The sequence below is a fragment of the Taeniopygia guttata genome, chromosome 13, assembly GCF_048771995.1.
Source record: "Taeniopygia guttata chromosome 13, bTaeGut7.mat, whole genome shotgun sequence".
NCBI lineage: Eukaryota > Metazoa > Chordata > Aves > Passeriformes > Estrildidae > Taeniopygia > Taeniopygia guttata.
In genome coordinates this window covers 7,558,796-7,577,577 of record NC_133038.1, presented here as the reverse complement: position 1 = coordinate 7,577,577, position 18,782 = coordinate 7,558,796, and the positions used below count along the sequence as shown (strand labels likewise).

At 61.6% G+C, this 18,782-nt stretch overlaps 1 protein-coding gene across 1 annotated transcript; it reads left to right on the top strand.

The window, feature by feature from the left end:
* The first annotated feature begins 1,716 nt into the window (after positions 1–1,716).
* On the top strand, positions 1,717–18,660 carry RNF44 (ring finger protein 44). The gene is given in 14 exon segments (XM_030283891.4): positions 1,717–9,817; positions 9,820–9,937; positions 9,939–9,999; positions 10,001–10,049; positions 12,627–12,807; positions 13,170–13,386; positions 13,843–14,010; positions 14,191–14,367; positions 14,552–14,713; positions 14,791–14,915; positions 15,079–15,166; positions 15,330–15,451; positions 15,542–15,641; positions 15,844–18,660. Coding segments are annotated over 14 exon segments (1,809 nt in total). The 5' UTR covers positions 1,717–9,639; the 3' UTR covers positions 15,907–18,660.
* Positions 18,661–18,782: the final 122 nt, after the last annotated feature.

Genomic DNA, 18,782 nt, shown 5'->3' with positions numbered 1-18,782 from the left:
TGGCCTTATTCCCTGGGGAACACACAGGGCCTGGATACTGGAGAAACTCTGGAGTCTTCCCAGACACTCAGCCTGCTCTGAGGTTCCCATCTCACCCTACACCCAGAGAACCCCCAGAGAAGGGGCTACAGGGCACAGACTGTGACCACCCCTTAGCGAACCTCTCCTGAGCTGGTCCAGGACCACCACCCCAGCTCCTGCAAAAGCTGCTCCAGGACATCCTCAGACACCCCGTGAGCTGCCTGGGGTTACCCCCAGAGTCCCTCAGGGCTATCTTGGGGTGCCTCCCCCGAGACTCCTGGGGCTGGTGCTGGACACTGCTCTGCAAACTGCTCCTTGCTGTCCTGGGGCACTTCCACACCTCCCAGGACTGTCCTGAAAGGAGGTTGTAGCCTGGTGGGAGTCGACCTCTTCCCCCTAGCAACTGGTGAAGGTTTAGGTTAGACATCAGGAAGAATTTCTTCACGGAAAGGTGTGCCAGGCATTGGAATGGGCTGCCCAGGGAGGTGGTGGAGTCACCGTCCCTGGAGATGTTTAAGCACAGACTGGATGTGGCACTTAGTGGTCTAGTTGACATGGTGGTGTTGGGTCCTAGTTTGGGCTGCATGACCTCAGAGATCTTTTCCAGCCCAGCTGAGTCCGTGATTCTCTAATTCCCGTGACCGTCCCCAGCTCAGTCCCGGCGGCATCGGTGCGCTGCCACTCGGGGCATTACGGCCGAGGAGCTCCGCCGCGCATTTCAGCGGCGCCGCTCTTGGGCTCATTACGGCAGGCGGCGGCGGGCGCGCCCATCGGCGGCGGGGGGGGAGGCGGTGCTGCGCGGGGAGGGGGGGCAGCGCGGCGCGGCCGGTTCCATCGGCGCGGCGGGCGCGGGGGCGCCATGAGGCGGGGCTGAGGCCGGAGCGGGAGCGGCACCGGGACCGGCACCGGCACCGGGACGGACACGGAGCCCGGCGGGCCCGGCCGCCGCGCCATGCGAGCGGGCTGAGGGGCGGGCAGCGCCGGGGCACGGCACCGAGCGCCGCGGGCGCGCCTCCCGAAGGTACGGGGCGAGGCGGCGGCCGCAGGCCCGGGCCGTGCGGGGCAGGGCCGGGGCACCGGGGGGAGGCGGCGGGCAGGGCCGGGGCTGGGGGGAGGCGGAGGGAAGGGGTAGGGCAGCCTCGGGGCAGCGGCACGGGCAGGGCGGTGGGCTGGGCGCCGGGCGATGGGGCGGATGCGGGGCTGCGGGCCCGCTGCGGCGGGCGGAGGAGCGAGCGCGGCCCGGTGCGGCGGGGCCGGGCCCGGTGCGCGGAACCAGCGGATGGCCGGCGCGGGCGGGGGTGGCGGCTGCCGGGGCATCGGGGCTCGGGGAAGCGGCCGCAAAGCGCAGCCAGGCCCGGTGCAGCCGCAGGGCGGTGGGAGGAGCCCCCGCTGCTGGGGAGCCCCGCGGGGACCGGGGGCAGCGGGGACGGAGCCGGAGCGCTGCTGCCCGTGGCGGCTGTCTGAGCCTGCCCGGCCGGAGCCCCTTCTCGGGGTCTCCCGCACCCGGGCCGGGCGGGAGTCAGGGGCTTCTGCTGAGGCTGGTTGTCTGGCTTCGGTTACGGGCTTCTAACTGGCTGTGTCCTCGTCCCGCTTGGCACCTCGCGGTGTCCCGTTCGCCGTTACCCCGGACCCGGTAAACTGTCAGCTCGGGGCAGGCTCCGGTGTGGGACAGGGGACGGGAGGGGAACTGGTGAAACTCTTCGGAAAGTTGTCCCTGGAGAGGAGGTAGGAAACAAATGAGCCCGAGGTGACGGGGTGGGGGTAAGTGGCACCGGGGGAGGTGGCGGTGGCACAAGCCGTGCCGCCGGCCCGGCAGGATCTGTGCCGGCAGCGTGGGCTGTGTGTGGGCCCGTGGCAGCCCTGTCCCACGGAGGACGTGTGGGACCACGTTGTGGGCAGCTGGTATCCACTCCAGGGTTTGCTCTGCCGCGTAGGAGTTGAGCTCTGTGGCTAGGCAGGTGCTGTTCCTCCGTCTGGGGACAGCCCCTCTTGCCAGGAGCGTGGCTCTGTTTTGTGCTGGTACCTTGTCCACCAGCTCTGCACCGGCCCCGTGCTCCAGCACAACCGGCTGTGTATGCCTGCAGCTCCAGACATCATCCCTGCCTTGCCTTCTCTCTGTCCTGTGCCTTGCTCTGTCCCTCTATCACCTGTACCCCTGTCGGCTCTGATGCCCCAGGACCTCGAGGCCGTCCTCGAGGTGGGGTGTTGTGCCCCGGGGGGATGCGCAGGGCAGAGCCGGCGGGGCAGGTGGGTCCCGGGGCCAGCAGGAGCCCCGGAGGAGGAGCAGCTGTCGGAGGAGAGCCGCTGCGTCTGATGTCACTGCGGTGCATGGTGGGTAATTATGCACGTTGCAATGAAAATAATAAGGCCGGCTCCATAGTGGTGTCTAAAAATACTGCTAATGCGGAGTGCCTGCTGGGCGCCTTTGTTTGTCACCTTTGGGTGTCTGCTCTGGGGCTGGCCAGGTGGTGTCACGCCCCTCGAGCAGTGGGTTACGTTTAGCAGGTGAAATGTGGCCCCTCCATTCCCCCCCGCATTGGGACACGGTGCCAGTGGAGACAGGGCAGGTGTTGGCATGGGAGGTGAGGCAGGAGGCACCTGTGTGTGTTTTGGAGGCTCCAGTGCCACCTCCCTGCATGCAGCCATGCAAGGAGCCTCAGTGGGATGGCAAGGCTTTGTTCCCCTAGCCTTGCTTGGAGCTAGGCACTCTCCAAGTGATGGACAAAAATCTGTCCTGATATCCCCTGGCAAGTTCCAGCTGGTTCAAGCAGAGAACAAGATTTGGGCCCTGATGGTCTGGTCTGTCCATCGCTGGCATTGTGTGGCCAGGGCAGAGCTCACTGGAGCTGCGAGATCTTCCCTCTGTGGCTGCCACCATGGTGTGTCCTGGTCCTGATGGGACTCAGACTGTGGCAACTTGCTGTGCTCTGGCTGTGCAAAGGTGGGAGGGAGAAGGGATATGCCCCTGGAACAGAGGGAAATTATGTGATAGGTGCTGGGGGGCACCTGGGTGCTGGCCAAGGGCTGCCCAGCACTCTGATGTCCACTCCGTGGGTTCTGCCCAGATGCTCTCGGTGCAGCTCTGGCTGCTGCTGTGGTCCCTCCGTCTGCTGCCAGGCGCTGGAAGCTCCTGCTGCTGTGGAGGAAGAGGCTTGCAGGGGTGGCGAGAGCCATCTGGCTGGCAGGCTGGCAGGGGGAAGGTGTTGTGTGGCAGGGCAGCAGCAGAGGGCTGGGGCTGGGAAGGGCAGGAAACACTGAGCCCGTGTGCCTCAGACGAGTCTCTTCCGCTTTGTGTGCAGGGAGGTCAGAGAGGTGGCGGCTGCTCTTGGTTCCCAGCTGGTGCTTGTGGTGGGCTCTGACTCCGGCTGACAGCTGTGGGAGCTGAGCCTTGGCCCTCTTCACTGTGGAGCAAACAGGGAGATGTCACCCTGCTGGCTTGCTGGGCTGCTTCGCCTTTAGGGTCGTGGCTGTGTTCTTGGGGCCCTTCGCTGGAGAGGGAGTGTCGCTGCTGCCTCTGTTCTTGCCAGGTGCTCACTCTGACCTCTGGAGGCACACATAGCAGTGATGTTCCCCTGAGCAGTGAAACACACTGTCCCTACCTGCTGGGCTGTGTGGCTCCCTTTGGTGAGTGAGGAACAAGGAATGGGGTGGGAGACTTTGCAAATCCCATTGATCCCCACCATGGAAGCTGCATGTTTGCATCTGCCTGTCCAGGACCAGGGCCCTGTGAGGGGAATTGATCAAGCTGTAAAACCTAGAGCCAACTAATGAAATAGGGACTATAGATTTTTATTTTAAATGGAAGAGAGTTTAGGAGAGATTTAATTATCCTTGGTTTATGGACCTGTTAGAGGAATGAAATAACAGCTGGCAGGTAAGGGCTGGGTTTCAGCTCACAGCACTTTTCTCCCAGGTTGTCTGCAGAACTGCCCAAGTCCTGCCACCCACGGTGGAGTGGGGAATGATGTAAAGTCACTCAGAGCAGAGTTAGATGGGGTGAAGTCCTGCTTATCCTGCTGGGTGTCTCTGCTTCCTGCTGGGAGTACGTGTGCTGAAGTAGCAGAGGGGCTGGCCCTGGGCAATTGGGGCTGGTGTAAGAACAGCCCTCCCTGGTTCCTGGGGCTTGGTGTGGGCCAGTCCTTGTGCTAGTTGCCAGCAGAGAGTTCAGGAGCCCCGTACTCACTGGGCTGTGTCCCTCTCGGTGTCATTTTCCTGGGGCTGTGGGCACTGAGCTCTCACTGACGCTCACGTACCTGCGCAGTGTGTGGAGTTTGTAAAGGAGAGCTGCAGAGCGCTGGGATTTGCTGGGCTCAGCTGTGTGTTGGACACAAGCTGTAACGCTGTCACTACAGCCACTCCTCCTGTGTGCATCCACTCCACTGTCATGTGAGGCTGGCCGCGGGCATGGCTTGGGAGGTGCTGGTGGCAGAAAAGCCTGGCTTCTGGGTGCTTTTGGGGTTTTCTCCTCTTTATTGAGGAGCTGGGCGCAACATTTTCCCTGCTTTGACCAGTCTGGAGAAACATGGTTTATCACCTGCTGTATGTGGGTAATTAGTTGGCCAAAGGGTTGTGTACCCACCTTGCAGGCACAGCCTGTAGGGTGCCAGTCTGATGTGTCCAGAGGCTGCTAAAACATCCAAGGAAGCTGCTGGTGCTGGGGAGCTCTCCCAGAGCCCTCTGACATTGATGCAGGAACTTGGGAGAGCCAAGCCTTGAGCCCCGCGGTCATGGAGCTCCATGAGGATGTTGTGTGGCTCCCTGAGACAGGTCAGTTGCAGAGGGGAGCGGTGTGGATCTGTGCAGTCGGTGTGACTGAGAGCCTGCTGACTCTCTGGGCAGCAGAGCTGCACTATGGTGCTTATCCTTTCATCCTTGCACCTGCAAATCCTCAGTGTTTCAGGGCAGGAGCTGTTTCCTGGAAGGCACAAGCAGACCATGGGTCCCATGTCCAGAGTGGCATATCTGGGTTTTATGGAGTGAGGTGGTTTGGGAGGGCTCCATACTTTGTGCATGGCAGAGGATGAGGATGAGCAGTGTCTCCAACAAGCAGTGCTTGTTGCAGGCCTTGTGAATATTATTTTCCAGCTGCAGACTGGTCCCTGGAGACCTGCTCTCACTGGCTTCAGAGCTGTAGTTCTGGGTCTTCCTTGGCTACCCTGGAAAGCAGGATGAAGGTTTTTAGTTCAGCCATGCAGAGCAGAGGACTGGCCTGCAGCATGTTAGGAGCTGCTTTCTCTCAGGTGATCCTGTATCTTGGTGATCCAGGCCTCTGGCATCTCTCGCTGTTGCCCCTGGGAAGGGAGGGCCCATGTTCTGGTCCTCCTTCCCCCAAGCCTGGCAATGCTGAGGCACGGTCCCCTCCGGCAGGTTGTCTTTTCCCTGCTGTGCTGGTGGGGCTCCTAACTGCGTTTGCATTTTGAGTGTCTTAGTTGGTTTTCTCTCCATGCTTGTGCTTTGGGAAAGTGGTGAACAATAAAAATCTGCCATTGAGAGCTGTAGCAGAGGTCAGGCAGCTCCTGTGCCCCAGGCTGCTCTCTTGTCACCACAGTTGTGCTTTGTGCATGGGGGCTGTCAGCTTGAAAGTCATGTTTTTGCTCTTAAAACCAACCTCAGGCACTGGTATGGGGTTCTCTGAGTGATGTATGGGAACATATTGCAGCAAGCCTCCTTTTCACTTTAGGGTAGTGGTCACTTTCTGTTTTGGTGCATCTTGTAAGCAGCCTCTTGGCAAATTTTTAATCAAGGACAAAGGAGGGGTAAACGGTTGCTGAAAATCATGAGTTTCTCTGAGCTACTTTCTGAAAATGATTGTTGCAGGTTGTTGGTGTCCCTGCAGGCTTCTTAAAATGCAAAACAAACCACCCAGCCCAACTTCCTGACTGTCACTAGTGCTTTCAAGAGACGCTTCGTTTTGCTGAGTGGTAACAAAACTGCTCTTTGCCATCCACCAGCTCCTGGCTCTGCCTGTATCCCTTCGCAGGAGCTGCTCTGACTGAGCGCAGTGGGGAGCAGTGGGGAAGGTGTCTGGAGCCTGGCCCCTCCTGCCCTTAGCCACTCACCTGGCACATGCATTAACACTGTCCACAGCATGTAGACAGCAGGCTGGACTCAGAGAGATGCTTGTGGAGAGGTGACAGATGAGCTAGGGACTTCAGGAATGCTGTGTGGGGAAGGGAAAGAGGAGTGATCCCTCCTCCCTGTGCTGGCTCTGCCATAGGAGAGACTGGGTCTGTTTTAGGAAAGGGCTGTCTGAAATGAGAACTAAAAGTGAAGGGCAGAGGAGTATAGAGTCCTGAAGAGCAGTGTCTCATAGTAGAAAGGAAAGGAAGGACCAGGGAGGCTAGCCAGGCAGCAGGTTGGGGATGGACATGGTGGCACTGGCTCTTTTCCTCCCATCTATGTGCAGCTGAGCTGTTGGAAGTGGCTGCTGCAAGATGCCTGGGCAGACAGAGGTGTGTGTAGTTCAGCATGCCTCTGTTCAGGGGAGAAGAGGCCACCCAGGAGCGAGGAGGACACAGCCCATTCCTTGATGCTGCTTAACTACAGAGGTGGCCGAGCTGGACCCAGCTGCTGCACCTGCAGCCTTCTGGTCATGCTATTCAGGTCATGCTTGTGTTTCTAGGGCAAATGAAGGAAGGTGGAGATCTCTGCAGATTATTTACCCTGTCTTAAGGAAATGATGGCTTGTTGCAAGCCTATCTGTGTTCGCTTGGCTTTGAACTTGCCGGATGGTGTCAGTTGGGGTAGGTGTCAGGTGTGGATGCTGCCTCTGAGGTCTTGGCTTGCTACAGGCTCTGGCTCTTGGGGAGGAAGGTGCTGCTAGTTCTCCCTCTGCAGTGCAGCTCAGCCATGCTATTAGACATCAGAGAATCCACGTGGGAGAGATCGACAGGAAACTGGGCGTTATCAGTTCCGCTGCCTGTGCAGCTACTCGCTCCTCATGTCAGCATCCTCCACGTGTGTGTGGCTGGAGGCGTTTGATGGGAGTGCTGTCAGCCCGGGGGTGGGAGTGGGTGGCGTGTGATCACGGCGGAGGCGTCCTGCCTCCACTGCCAGTGAACTCAGCTCCACCGGGTGTGTGGAGCAGGGAGGGAGCTCCTTGCTCCCCCGTCTCCACAGTGGAGAAGCGCTTCACCCTGCTGATGTTGGGGTGTCCCTTGTCCTCTGGTGTTTGTGTTGGGCAGGGTAGGGACACTCGTGCTGCTCCTCCCTCCCTGCAGTCTGAGAGCTTCTGAGTTCTTGATGCCAGTTTCTTCACGCTTTTTTCCTAGGCCCTGGGGAGAAAAGAATAGGATCTGGGGCCTCTCTCTCTCCCTGGACTTGTGTGAGAGGCCCAGGAGGATGTGGAGGTGAAGCATTGGCACACAGAGTGTTGGGGAGAGCACACGGCAGACCAAGCCTCCAGTGGGAGATGTGCTCTCACCACTGGATCACCCTGGCTAATCCTGTGTCAGACCTGACCTATATATGGGGCAAGGGAGGTGGCATGTCTGTGGCAGCAGATGGTCTCTTAAAGAGCCTGGGCTCAGGGAGACTTCGTCCTGCTGGCCCCTGGCTATCCTGAAGGAAAGGATGGGCCACCTGTCGGCTGTAGAGCATCCAGGTTCAGCCTGAGCAGCCCTGAGCAGCCCCTGCACGGAGAGAGCTATCTAAAGCTTACGGGCTGTCCCAGGGGTGTCACAGGTCTCTGTGGCTGAACTGGGCTCCCTTGTCGTGGCCCAGAAGCACTGACCAGCCTTACCAGCTTTGCTGTAGCATGCTTTGGGCCCCTCACATGGCTTTTCAGGCACAGCTCTGTACTTGGGTCAGTGTGATGTTGGAGTCTATGTGCATGGCTGTGTCCCTGAGACAGTGTGGGCAGAGCTGTTTGCACACACCCTGATCCTGCAGCTGGATGTGTGGTGCCCTGTCCTCACTGGGCACAGCCGTGTGCAGTGTGGCTGTGCCAGGGGAATGATCCAGCCTGGCTGGGCAGGGAGCGGGAGCAGCGTGTGAGCTCTGTTCCATCGATGGCTTCTCCTGATGCTGTCCTGAGGACATCAATAGCTGCTGCCCACGGGGAAGCTGGTGATGCTGGAGCGGGTCTGGAGGGAGTGTCTGCACAGATATCCACCATTTGTGGCCTCTGCCTGCTGTCAGTGCTCTGCCCAGGATCAGATCGTGTCCTGGCAATCCTGTGAAGGTGCAGTGCTACCTCTGCCTACAAACAATGGCAAGGTCAAAGGACAGAGTGCTATTTTCCTTCACTTCCCTGTAGTCCCCAGCTCCTGAAGCAAGGAGACTGTAGTGGAACAGACCTGGAGGGTGGTTGTTCAGGTTTGGGCTGATTCAATGCTTTGGCTCTTCCTGCTGGAGTTCTTGCTTAAGTGCGTGGCTCTGACACTTGTCATAGGTCTGCCTTGCTGTGCTGCCTTCCTTGTCCTGTGTGTCCCCTACCACGGGGACAAGAAGCATTGGCCGTGGTGCTACTGAGAGTCATAGCAGAGGGATCTTGCCCCAGAATGCTCTGTGTCCCGGAGGATCCTTGAGCCTGGTGTAGTTCCTCCTGCACGCCTGGATTTGGGGTGAAGAGGTGAGAGCCTTGAGGGGCCTGAAGGGACCTGGGCACAGGGCTGAAATCTGGCAAAGCTGAATCCGACTGCTCATCGCAACAATGAGCTACTGAATTGTTAAATCGTCAATCTGAGGTTTTCTTTGAAAGGGGTGATGCTACAAATTAATTAGCTCCCTTTTGGTTGTTAGCACTTTAAAGCCCAGCTGTCAGGGGAGGGCTGGTTTATAGGCATTACATCAGGGCTGCCGGCTGGCTCGCTCGCCTACCTGGGAATTTCTAAGTGCGCCTTGTAACCGGGGGAAATTTGGCTCGGATGCAGCATCTGGCGCCCAGTGAAGCTGCTGGATGTGCTGTCCGGAGCAGGGGGTTTGACTGGTGCCTCAGCGGTGCTGCTGGGGCACACGGGGGGCCGGTGGCTTCGGCCTCTCGGTGCGCAGCTCCCGGGGAGCCGGTGGCGCTCCTCTCCAGCTCAGCGTTAGCCACCGGCCGGTGACTCGCTCAGGCCAGCTGCAGCTGTGCAGGAGATGGTCCGAGTAGTTCCTGCTTCTTGCTTAATTAATGGGAGAGAACAGGAGGCTTTTCTGAAGCAAAAGGGGCTTTTCTGGCGTGTTAAAAGTTCGAACTGGCTACAGATGCCCTGGGAGAGCTGGCGGTGCGGGCAGAGGGTTTGATGTCCTAAGCAGGAGGGGAGGAACTCCTCCGTGCTCCCGTCCGAGTGCGGAAGGTGGTGGGAGCTGAGCCGCTGCTTCCCCACCCCCGGGTTTCTCTGCCCACCAGCACAGAAGCACCGCGACTTCCGGGCCCACGGGACCGCCGCGGCCCAGCGGGCCCACGGAGCTGCCAGCCCGGTGAGCAGGGCCCGGGAGAGCTGCGGGGGCACAGCCGCAGGTACGGTGCCACCCGCCTTAAGGCCTGTCGCAGCGGGGCGAGGCGGCCGGTAGCGTCAGCAGGCCGCCGGAGAAGGGCGGTGCGTGCCCGGTGCGTGCCCGGTGCCCGCCGTTCTGGGCCCACTCGGCGGTTCCGGAGCGGGGTCGCTGCCCCGCGTGGCGGCCCCGCGCTCCAAGATGGCTGCGGACCGTGACACGCCTGGTCACGTGGGACGCGCGCGCGCCGCGCCGCCCCCCCCCGGTGCCCCCGGCCGCCCCCTCCGCCCCCCCCCGCACCGGCCGCGCGCGCCCCCGGTGCCCCCGCGCGCCGGGACTCGGCCCGGTGCGTCCCGCTGCTTCTTAAAGGGACAGGCGCCCCCCGCGCACCCCGGCCCGCCGCGCCGCGGAAAACAAAGAGGCACCGGAAACAGCGGTGGCGGGGAGGGGGCCGGCCCGGCGGGAGGCGGGAGGGAGGGAGGGGAGGGCCGGCGGCGGGCCGGCGGGGGGGGGCAGGCCCGGGCCCGGCGTCGGCGAACAAAGAGCGGCGGGAGGGAGGGGGCGGGGGCGCCGCAGCGGCACCGGAGCGGCGGCCCGGGCTATCGGTGCAGGTACGTGCGGGCCGGGGGGGGGGCGGGAGCGGGGCGGGGGCGGGGGCCGCCCCCCGGACCCCCGACGGCACCTGCCCCGGGCGGCGGCGGCGGGGTCCGGCGGCCGCCTTTGTTATTGCTTTTGTTTGGCGCCGAGCACATGGCCCCGGAGCGGCCGCTCTTAAAGCCACAGATCCGCACCGGCACCGGCAGGGCTCCGCGGCGGGGGGCGCGGGCTGCGCTGCGCTCCCGGCTGCCGGTGGCCGCGGTGCCTCCCCGGGGTGCTGCACCGTGGGGCGCTCCGTCGGTGCGCTCCGGCTTGTGCCGCTCGCCCCGCCGTGCGCCGCCGTCCCGGACACCGAGGGTCGGGTCTGGGTCGGGTCTGGGGGTGGGGTTGGGCGTCGGGGTCGTCCTTCCGAAGGGGCTGCCGGTGCGGCGGAGCCAGCGGTGACCTCGCTCCCGGGGGAGCTGGCGGCGTCCGCCTGGGAACGGCGGGGAAGGGGCTGCGGGAGAGCTCGGGGTGCCGGGACAGAGCCGGGGGTGGGTGGCAGCGAGGTGGCAGGACCCCCAGGGCGGGCGGCTCCGCCGGTAGTCCCGGAGCCCGGCTCTGCCCGAGCAGATGGCACCGGGCGTGAGCGCTGGCGCGCTGCTAACTTTGTTCTCGGCGGGGCTCGGGAGCCGCCTCCCCCCGCCCCTCCGAGAGGCTGCGGGACCGCGATCCCTCCGTGTCGGAGCAGCGGTGGCCTCCGCGGGGTCACGGTCACCCTGCTCGGAGCGGCCGCTGGCTCCCAGCCGCGGGTGCGGAGGGAGCCGGGTGTGCCCGCTTGGGACAGGAGGGTGGGTACCTCACGGCTGCTGCCTGTGGCAGGACGGGGCCGGGCCAGCGCTGTCCCGCAAGTCGAGAGTGCCGTCCTGCCTTGGGATGCTGTCCTGGGTTCCCGGAGCGCAGGCAGCTCTCCGATCTGGAGGTCCCAGGAACAGGCGAGCCCCTGTATGGCTTCAGCTTTCCTCTGCGGACATGCTGCCCATCCCCAAGCCCATTGCTGTGGTGCTTGGTCTGGAAGGTGCCCGCTGGATCACACAGGGCCTTGGCAGCACGTGTGCTCCGAGAGTGAGGATGTGGAACTGGACGCAGTAACACATCAGGGAGGTTTCTTCAGAGTGGGGCTAAACCTGGGTTGTTGCTGCATTCTGGCTCCCAGCCCACTCAGGGGCATATTGCAGCCGGGCAGAGCTTCAAGGTGGCAGAATAAACTCCCTCTGGAAGGAACCTCCTGGTCAGGCACACCCCCTTCCCTGGTGACAGTCACAGACAGGTTCTGGGAGGGCTCAGCCTGTGGCTTTTGCTTTTCTTCTTCCTTTTTTTCTACCAAAACAAAGAGAAATTTGCTTTCAGCTTCTATGGTAGTGTGGAGATGAAGGTGAGGTTAAGAAGAGATTTGTGTGTGGCACAGGACTTGTCCCAGTGATTGTTGATAGCCATCACCCAAAAGTGACATTGCAGCTTCTCTCTGCTGGGCTGAGATCCCCCTGCTGAGCAGCATTCCCTTGGCTCCAGGTCCACGGGGTATCTTTCCTGTCCCCGGTGTGTCTTTGCCATGGGCACTGAGGAGGAGGTGGAGCTGAAGAAGCTGCTCTGGGGGTCCTCAGCAGCCTGCAGTGAGCTGGATTTAGGGGTGTGTGGGCTGCGGTGCCAAGGCCCTGGCTGCTGCTGTGTGCTGGCCTGATGCTGTGGAGGCCGAAGGAAGCTGGGCAATGGAGGGGTACAAAGGGAGGATCTTGGATACACATGGAGGCAAGGAAGGCTGTTTTGGGGCCTGGGGAAGCCCGGCCCTAAATGTAGCTGTCTCCTCTGTGCAGTGTCAGGGTTCATTGGGACTGAGGGGTTGAGCTGTGTCCTGGGAGCTCTGGTGTAGGAACACCAGTCAGGCTGGGTGTAGGAGGGGAGATGGAACAGGGCCAGGGCAGTGTTCCCACTGTCCCACTGCCTTGGGGAGCAGAGCTGCCTCCCTGGTTTCAGCACAGCCCATGCTTGTCCCCTACTCAGTGGGGATGTGTGGCTGTGCCCTGTTTGCAGCAGGGAGTTGACAGAGAAGGGCCATGAACCCTCCTGCCACCACCAGCCCCTGTGCCGGTCACTGGGGTAGCAGTGTCACTCCAGAGTAGGATGTGCAGGAGCTCAGTAACAAAGAGCACCCCTCAGAGCAGCATCAAGGACCTGCTGGAAATTCCCCATGCCATGCTCAGGCTCCCTGTTGGCCGGTGAGCAGGCTGGGATGCTGCCATAGCCACAGGGCTCTTCATCACTTTCTTTCCTCTGTGCCAAAAATAAGTGCAAAAATAAGTCTTTCTCTCTCTTTGTGTTGTGCATGGGAGGTGACTCTGGCCATGAAGGGGAGGAACAGTAACAAGGGAGTTGGGGACAGGCTCTTCCTAGCCCGTCTCAGGGCCATATCCAGCCCCAAGAGATGGGGTGGGTGCAGCTCAAGGTGGAGGAGCAGCAAGAGCTCCAGCTGTCAGCATCACCATCCTTGTGAGGATGGAGCAGCAGCCTGAGTGGTGGCGGGACAGTGCCATGACCCGCTGTCCCTCTTGCAGAATTCAAGGTGCTGGTGTCTTACCCTGCCTGGAGCCTGAGGTCCCGTGTGCCCATCCGCTTCCCGACGTCACCAATGCGACCATGGGAACTGGCAGTGAATAGGCGGCCGCCCTCTGCCCCTTTTGCCCAGCGCCGTTTCTCGGGGGGACCCTGCAGCAGCCCCGACCACCTCCGGCGAAGGTACGGGCTGCAGGGTGGTGTGGAGCCCTGCCCCTGTGGCACACGGGGTTGTGGGGCCGGTTCTCTGGTCCTGCTGGGGCTTGAGGGGACATAGACTGGGAAGCACATCCCCCTGGCCCAAATGAGGGGTCCCTGGGGAGCAGGGGTCCTTTTTATGCTGCGGACACCGAGAGGGCACTTGCAGGGTGAGCAGAGAAGCTGGTTCTGGAGCTGCCCAGCCTGACGTGGCCTGGCACAATGCCCTAAGCATCTCACTCTGGGCTGGCACTGGTCCTCCTGTAGCCATCCTGCCTGGGGCTGTGGTGCCCCTCTGGCCTGGGGGGTCACTCCTGCTCTGTTTCTTTCCTGCGGTGGCCCCACAGCCCCTCTGCCAGGCGTCAGTGGGGACGACGCGATCGACCTCTGGCAACCCTGCTGGGCCAGGATGAGCCCCAGGTGCACCCTGCCTTCCCCCAGCAGCCGCACATCCCTGTAGATGAGCCCCGCGCCTACGCTCTTGCCAGCACGCCGCCACGAATGCTTCACCCAGCCGCTCACCCACCCCACCAGAACCCATTCATGGTGGATCTGCATGACCAGGTAGGTGCTGCAGCCCCCAGCCCCACTCCTAAGTGTGATCCTGTGGTGTTCCTTGGACTGTTGTCTGGAGTGGTGACATGTCCTTGGGTCCCCTCTGGCCACTTGCTGCTGGGATCACCCAGCCCTAAACCTGCTGGTGCTCTGGCTCTCTGAGATTTTAATCTTGGGGTCCCTCTGCCTTTTGGGTATGTCCAGGGTGGTCCCTGCTCCCAGGGGCTAGGGACAGTCGCCTTGTAGGGTTGTTCATGTGACAACTGTCATCATAGTCCGTGGTAATGGTGATGTGTTGGAGGCTGTGTCAGCCTGTCCCTCAGGCTGAGCCCTCACTCAGCCTGTCCCTATGGCCACACCAGCGGGATGGGCATGCCAGGTGTTTTGTCCCAGTGCTGAGTGTCAGGACAGGGACAGCTCAGACAGGGCTGCACCCTGACTGTGCCTTCGGCACCTTGTCCTTAGGTGCACCAGGGACCTGTCCCTCTCTCCTACACGGTTACCACCGTAACGACGCAAGGCTTCCCCATCCACGCTGGCCAGCACATCCCTGGGTGCAGCACCCAGCAGCTCCCAGCATGCTCAGTGATGTTCAGCGGACAGCACTACCCGCTCTGCTGCCTCCCACCCCCGGTGAGTCACAGCAGGGGACGCCTGGGGACAGCCTGCAGCCTGGGCCGTGAGTGCCCAGAGGTGCTGTGGGCACCCAAGCCCACTGCAGCTCAAGTTTCTGAGAGCACAGGGTCCTTTGGAGGCCCTGGGGAGGGGGCAGGGGTGTCTGACCCTTGTTTTTCTCTCCATCTCTCCCCACAGCTGATTCAGGCATGTGCCATGCAACAACTTCCCGTCTCCTACCAGACATTCCCCCCCATCATCTCCAGCGACCATTACATCCTGCACCCACCCCCGCCGCCAGTGCCCCCCCACCAGCCGCCCCACATGGCCCCCCTGGGGCAGTTTGTACCTCTCCAAGCCCAGCATCCACGTATGGTGAGTTGGGGTGGAGGGACAGACTGGGGACATGATGCACCCACCACCTTGGGGTCTTGTCCTTCTGCAACCCTGTGGGTCTAAGCTGGGGGTGGTGGGCAGGGTGCCCAGAGTGGCTCTGTCTTCATAGTGTCAGGGAGGTGTAATTTGGGATGCTCCTCTCAGCCTAATTCTTTCCCCACAGCCTCTGCAGAGGATAGACAATGACGTGGACCTGCGAGGGGAGCAGCACCCCATCGCAGGCTTCACATACCCTCCGTCTCACCACACTCCCACGCTGTCGCCCTCCATGCCGCTGCATTACCTCCCCCACGACCCGCTGCACCAAGAACTGCCATTTGGCGTGGTAAGTCCCCATCCTGGGGTGGGGTTGGGAACACTGTGGGGCTGGCACAGCTCTGAGTGCCCCATGTCTCCCTGCAGCCATACCCCCATATGATGCCCCGGCGGCTGAACGCCCAGCGGTACCGGCTGCAACAGGCGCTGCCCCCACCGCCACCCCCTCCGCCGCCTCCTCCCTACTATCCGAGCTTCCTGCCCTATTTCCTGTGAGTACTGGTGGGGATATTCCAGGATGCGTGGGGCAGGGGTGCCACTGTGGATGGGGACCGCAGTGGCATTGTGTTGGCACAGGGGGAGCCCCCTGTGGGGTGCCAGGGTGGACGTTGGGATTTGTGGCCCCATGCTGACTGCCCTGTCCTTCCCCCCCAGTTCTATGCTTCCTGTGTCGCCAACAGCCGTGGGGCCCACGATCAGCTTAGACCTGGATGTGGATGATGTGGAGATGGAGAATTATGAGGTGCGTCTGCTTGGCTTCCTCAAAGTGATAGGATGGGAGAGCTGGGCGTTTGCTGATGGCTGTGCTGGGAGGGAGCAGCCTCCTGGAGGCTGAGGAGCACCCCTGGAGGGATGCTGTGCCAGGGCAGGAGATGAGCTGAGCCGGCCTCTGCATCTCCCTCCAGGCACTGCTGAACTTGGCCGAGCGGCTGGGGGAGGCCAAGCCACGGGGACTCACCAAAGCAGACATCGAGCACCTCCCGTCCTACCGCTTCAACCCCGAGAGCCACCAGTCTGAGCAGACCCTGTGAGTGAGCTTGGGGCGCACGTGGGGGGCCCGACGGGGGTCTGGGGCCGTGGCTGGCAGTGGGGCTGTACTGATGGCTGCTTCCCCCAGGTGCGTTGTGTGCTTCAGCGACTTCGAGGCCCGGCAGCTTCTCCGCGTCCTGCCCTGCAACCACGAGTTCCACGCCAAGTGTGTCGACAAATGGTTAAAGGTACTGCCTGTGCCCGCGGTGGGGAGTGGGGCGCTTCTGGGGATGCTGCGGGTACAGGGTGCTGCCTTCTGGGTGGCCTCAGTGCCCTGCATGCATCGGGAGCTGGGGCCGAGCACTGTGCAGGGCTGGATAAGGCACTCCTGGGATGTGGTTCCAGCCTTGCCAGCGGTGCCGCTCACCTGCCCGGTCTCTCTGCCCGCAGGCAAACCGCACGTGCCCGATCTGCCGGGCGGACGCCTCGGAGGTGCAGCGGGAGGCAGACTGAGGCTGGCGGGCGCTGAGCCGCACAATTCGCTAGAGGACAAGGACGCCGGGCTGGGGCGGGGGCTGCTGCCCGCTGCTAGGGCCTGACCCTGCGCTTACCCCCCCTCCCCAAAGCCTCTCCTCGGATGTGGTGAGCATTGAGCAGTCTGGGCTCCCGGCCAGCCCTCCTCCTCCCCGCCGGGGCACGGACTCAGCCGGACGCCTGCCCGCTGCGCTCCCAGGGCCCCGAATCGTGTTGTGCTGGAGGCGGGAGGTGCGTGGCCATGCCCTCTGCGTTCCAAAGACGCTGTTGTTGCTCCATCACTTTCCAGGTCTTTGTACTCTCCTAGGGAATTAGTGGTTTTTCCCTTTGTCACTATTTTCTTTTTTACGATAGTTTTTTTCCCCCTTTTTCCTTTTCATTTCCGTCATGTTTTTGGTTCCTTGGCCGTTTGCCCTAGGGGCACGCAAGCGGCTCCTCCCCTCAGCGTTGCTCTCGGAGGACACGGGGAGGAGAGAGGAAGGAGCACTCTGGGTTTGATGCCGGCAGCACCCCGGCCCCGGGGACAGCCGGAGGAGGTGGCTGGCAGAGTGTGGCCAAGGTGGGACACCAGCAACCCCACAGCGTGGCTGGGGCAGAAAGGCAGGAACACAGGAATGCCTCTGTCCCTGCTCCTGTGCGCAGCCTGGCACGGCCTCTCTCCTGCCTCGGCTGCCCTGGGAGCCCCAGAGGCCTGTGGCTGCTTGGGGTCTTTTGCCAGTGGGAGGATGGTGCTGGCGCAGCCCTGGCCCCTCTCCCTGTTCATTCCCCTGTGCCTGGCCAGCGCAGCTCCCGGGGCCAGGCTCTGTGGCATCCCTCAAGGCAGACAAGCTTGAGGAGGGGACACCAGCCCCGTCCCTAGGGCTTTGGGCATGCGGTGTCCCCGGTGTGCTGCCCGGCCCCCGGCTCATGCTCGTATCTCTGTCCCGACGACGTAAATCAAGGTAGCCCCGTGCCCCGTCCTGCTGGCTGGACGGCGTGGTTTCCCCGGCCGGTGGGCAGCGAGGGGCCGGCTGGGCTGCGGCCCCCAGAGCGGCGGGGGTTTTATTCATAACTTCGTGGAGTATTTTCAGTGCTACCCTGGCCTTGGCCCGGCTGGTGCAGGGGAAGCTGTGAGCGGTCCCCTTGCCACCGTATCCCCCCGGCCCATGCAGGCGCTGGGGGAGAAGCCGCCACGCCGCCGCCCGGCTCCATCAATCCCGCGTGGCCGTTGTTTTGCATGATTAATTAGCGAGGAGGTGACGGGAGGCGGTGGCAGGGGTGGTGGTGAGAGCACCGCCCTCCCCTCCTGGCGCGTCGCTGACGCCTGGGAGCTTCCGAGCGGACGCCAGCCCTATGTAAATGTTCACAAATATGCATGCATGTCTGACCAGCTTGGAACGTGGTCTTGGCTACGTCTAGCCGGCTGTGGGGTGAGGGGGGTGGGGAGAGGGGTTTTTGTGCTCAGCTGATACTGCCATGCACTGTACTGCACATGTCCGCAACGCCACAGCAGGACCGTGAGACTTTCAGGGCCGTCCCCGCGGGGTCCGCGCCCGCGGCGGCGGCTGTGCAAGGGACCGGGGCGGGAGGGGCGGCTCCCCGCGGGGCGGGGGGCAGGCGCGGGGCTGGGCCCCGGCCGTGCCTCGGCCGGGTGCGAGGTGAGGGGCCGCGCCTGGCACAGGGGCGGGCACGGTGGTGTTCCCCACGCCGAGGGCCGGAGGGGCAGTGCCAGCCACCGGTGGGGCGGCCCCGGACGCTGCCCGGGTGGGGCGCGGGGGGTGGCGAGCAGCGGGGGGCTTCGGGCCGGCTCCCCCTCGCTGCCCTTTCCGCCCTCTGTGCGGAGCATCGAGGCCAAGGGCCCCGGCCCGGCGCCGCCCGCTCTCTGCCGTGGCACCGGCACCGCTGGGCTCGGTGCCCCTTGGGCAGGACCCCGGCCCCTTCCTCGTCCCTCACTCAGTGACAGATAACCAAAGGAGTCCCCGGCTTCGCGCCCCCGGAGACGCCCCCTCCTCCCCTCCCGCCCTCGCGGTGCCCAGGGAGCCAGGAAAGCCTTACGGTCCTTTGACGGCGACTCGAAAGCTCACAGCTCGTGTGCTGCAGAATTTATTCCAATGAGCAGCTAAAAGTATCATTTAAAAAAAAATAACAAAAAGAAAAAATGACAAAAAAAATACTAAAAAACAATTATTTAGGGTGTTTGTGATTGCTGACTGCGCTGTAGATACCACTGTTTACCAATGAATTCCTGTGGTGGGATAGTGGACTGTTTACTGTTCTATTATACCAGTCCCCGGGCCCTCCGGTGGGACCCCCGCGTTCCCCGCGGCTCCCCGGAAGGTGCTAGGACGTGTGTTCTGTGTTAGAAAGTTTTTATATATATATATATATATATAAATATATATATATAATTTTTTTTGCTCTGTTACTTGCACATTTTACAGTTACCTCATTTTTCCCATGTATGTATTTGAAAAAAGGCTAATATATAGAAAAAAAAGGTTCTTAAAGCTCTAAAAGTGTTTGTTTTTTTCCATTCCATTGGAATCATATTGGTTTTGTAGCATTTAACATAACTAGTATGTTGTATTATATATATGTGTATTATACTGATTGAAATTTTTAACAGATTTGTACTTTTTTTAAAATGAAAGTTGCTAGTTCTGCTTGACCAAGTAGTGCAATCATTATTTTTTTTAATGTTGTGGCTGATTTTGAGAGGGATATTCACTAATAAATGTATGATGTATACCAACACACTGGGCCCAGCTCTTGTCTCCGTGGGGGCGTGAGGGGGGAAGTGTGGGGGCCAGGGATGGGAAGGAGCTGCTGCAGCTGGAAGGGCCCTGGAGAAGAGAGGCTTGGAGGAGAGCCCAGGA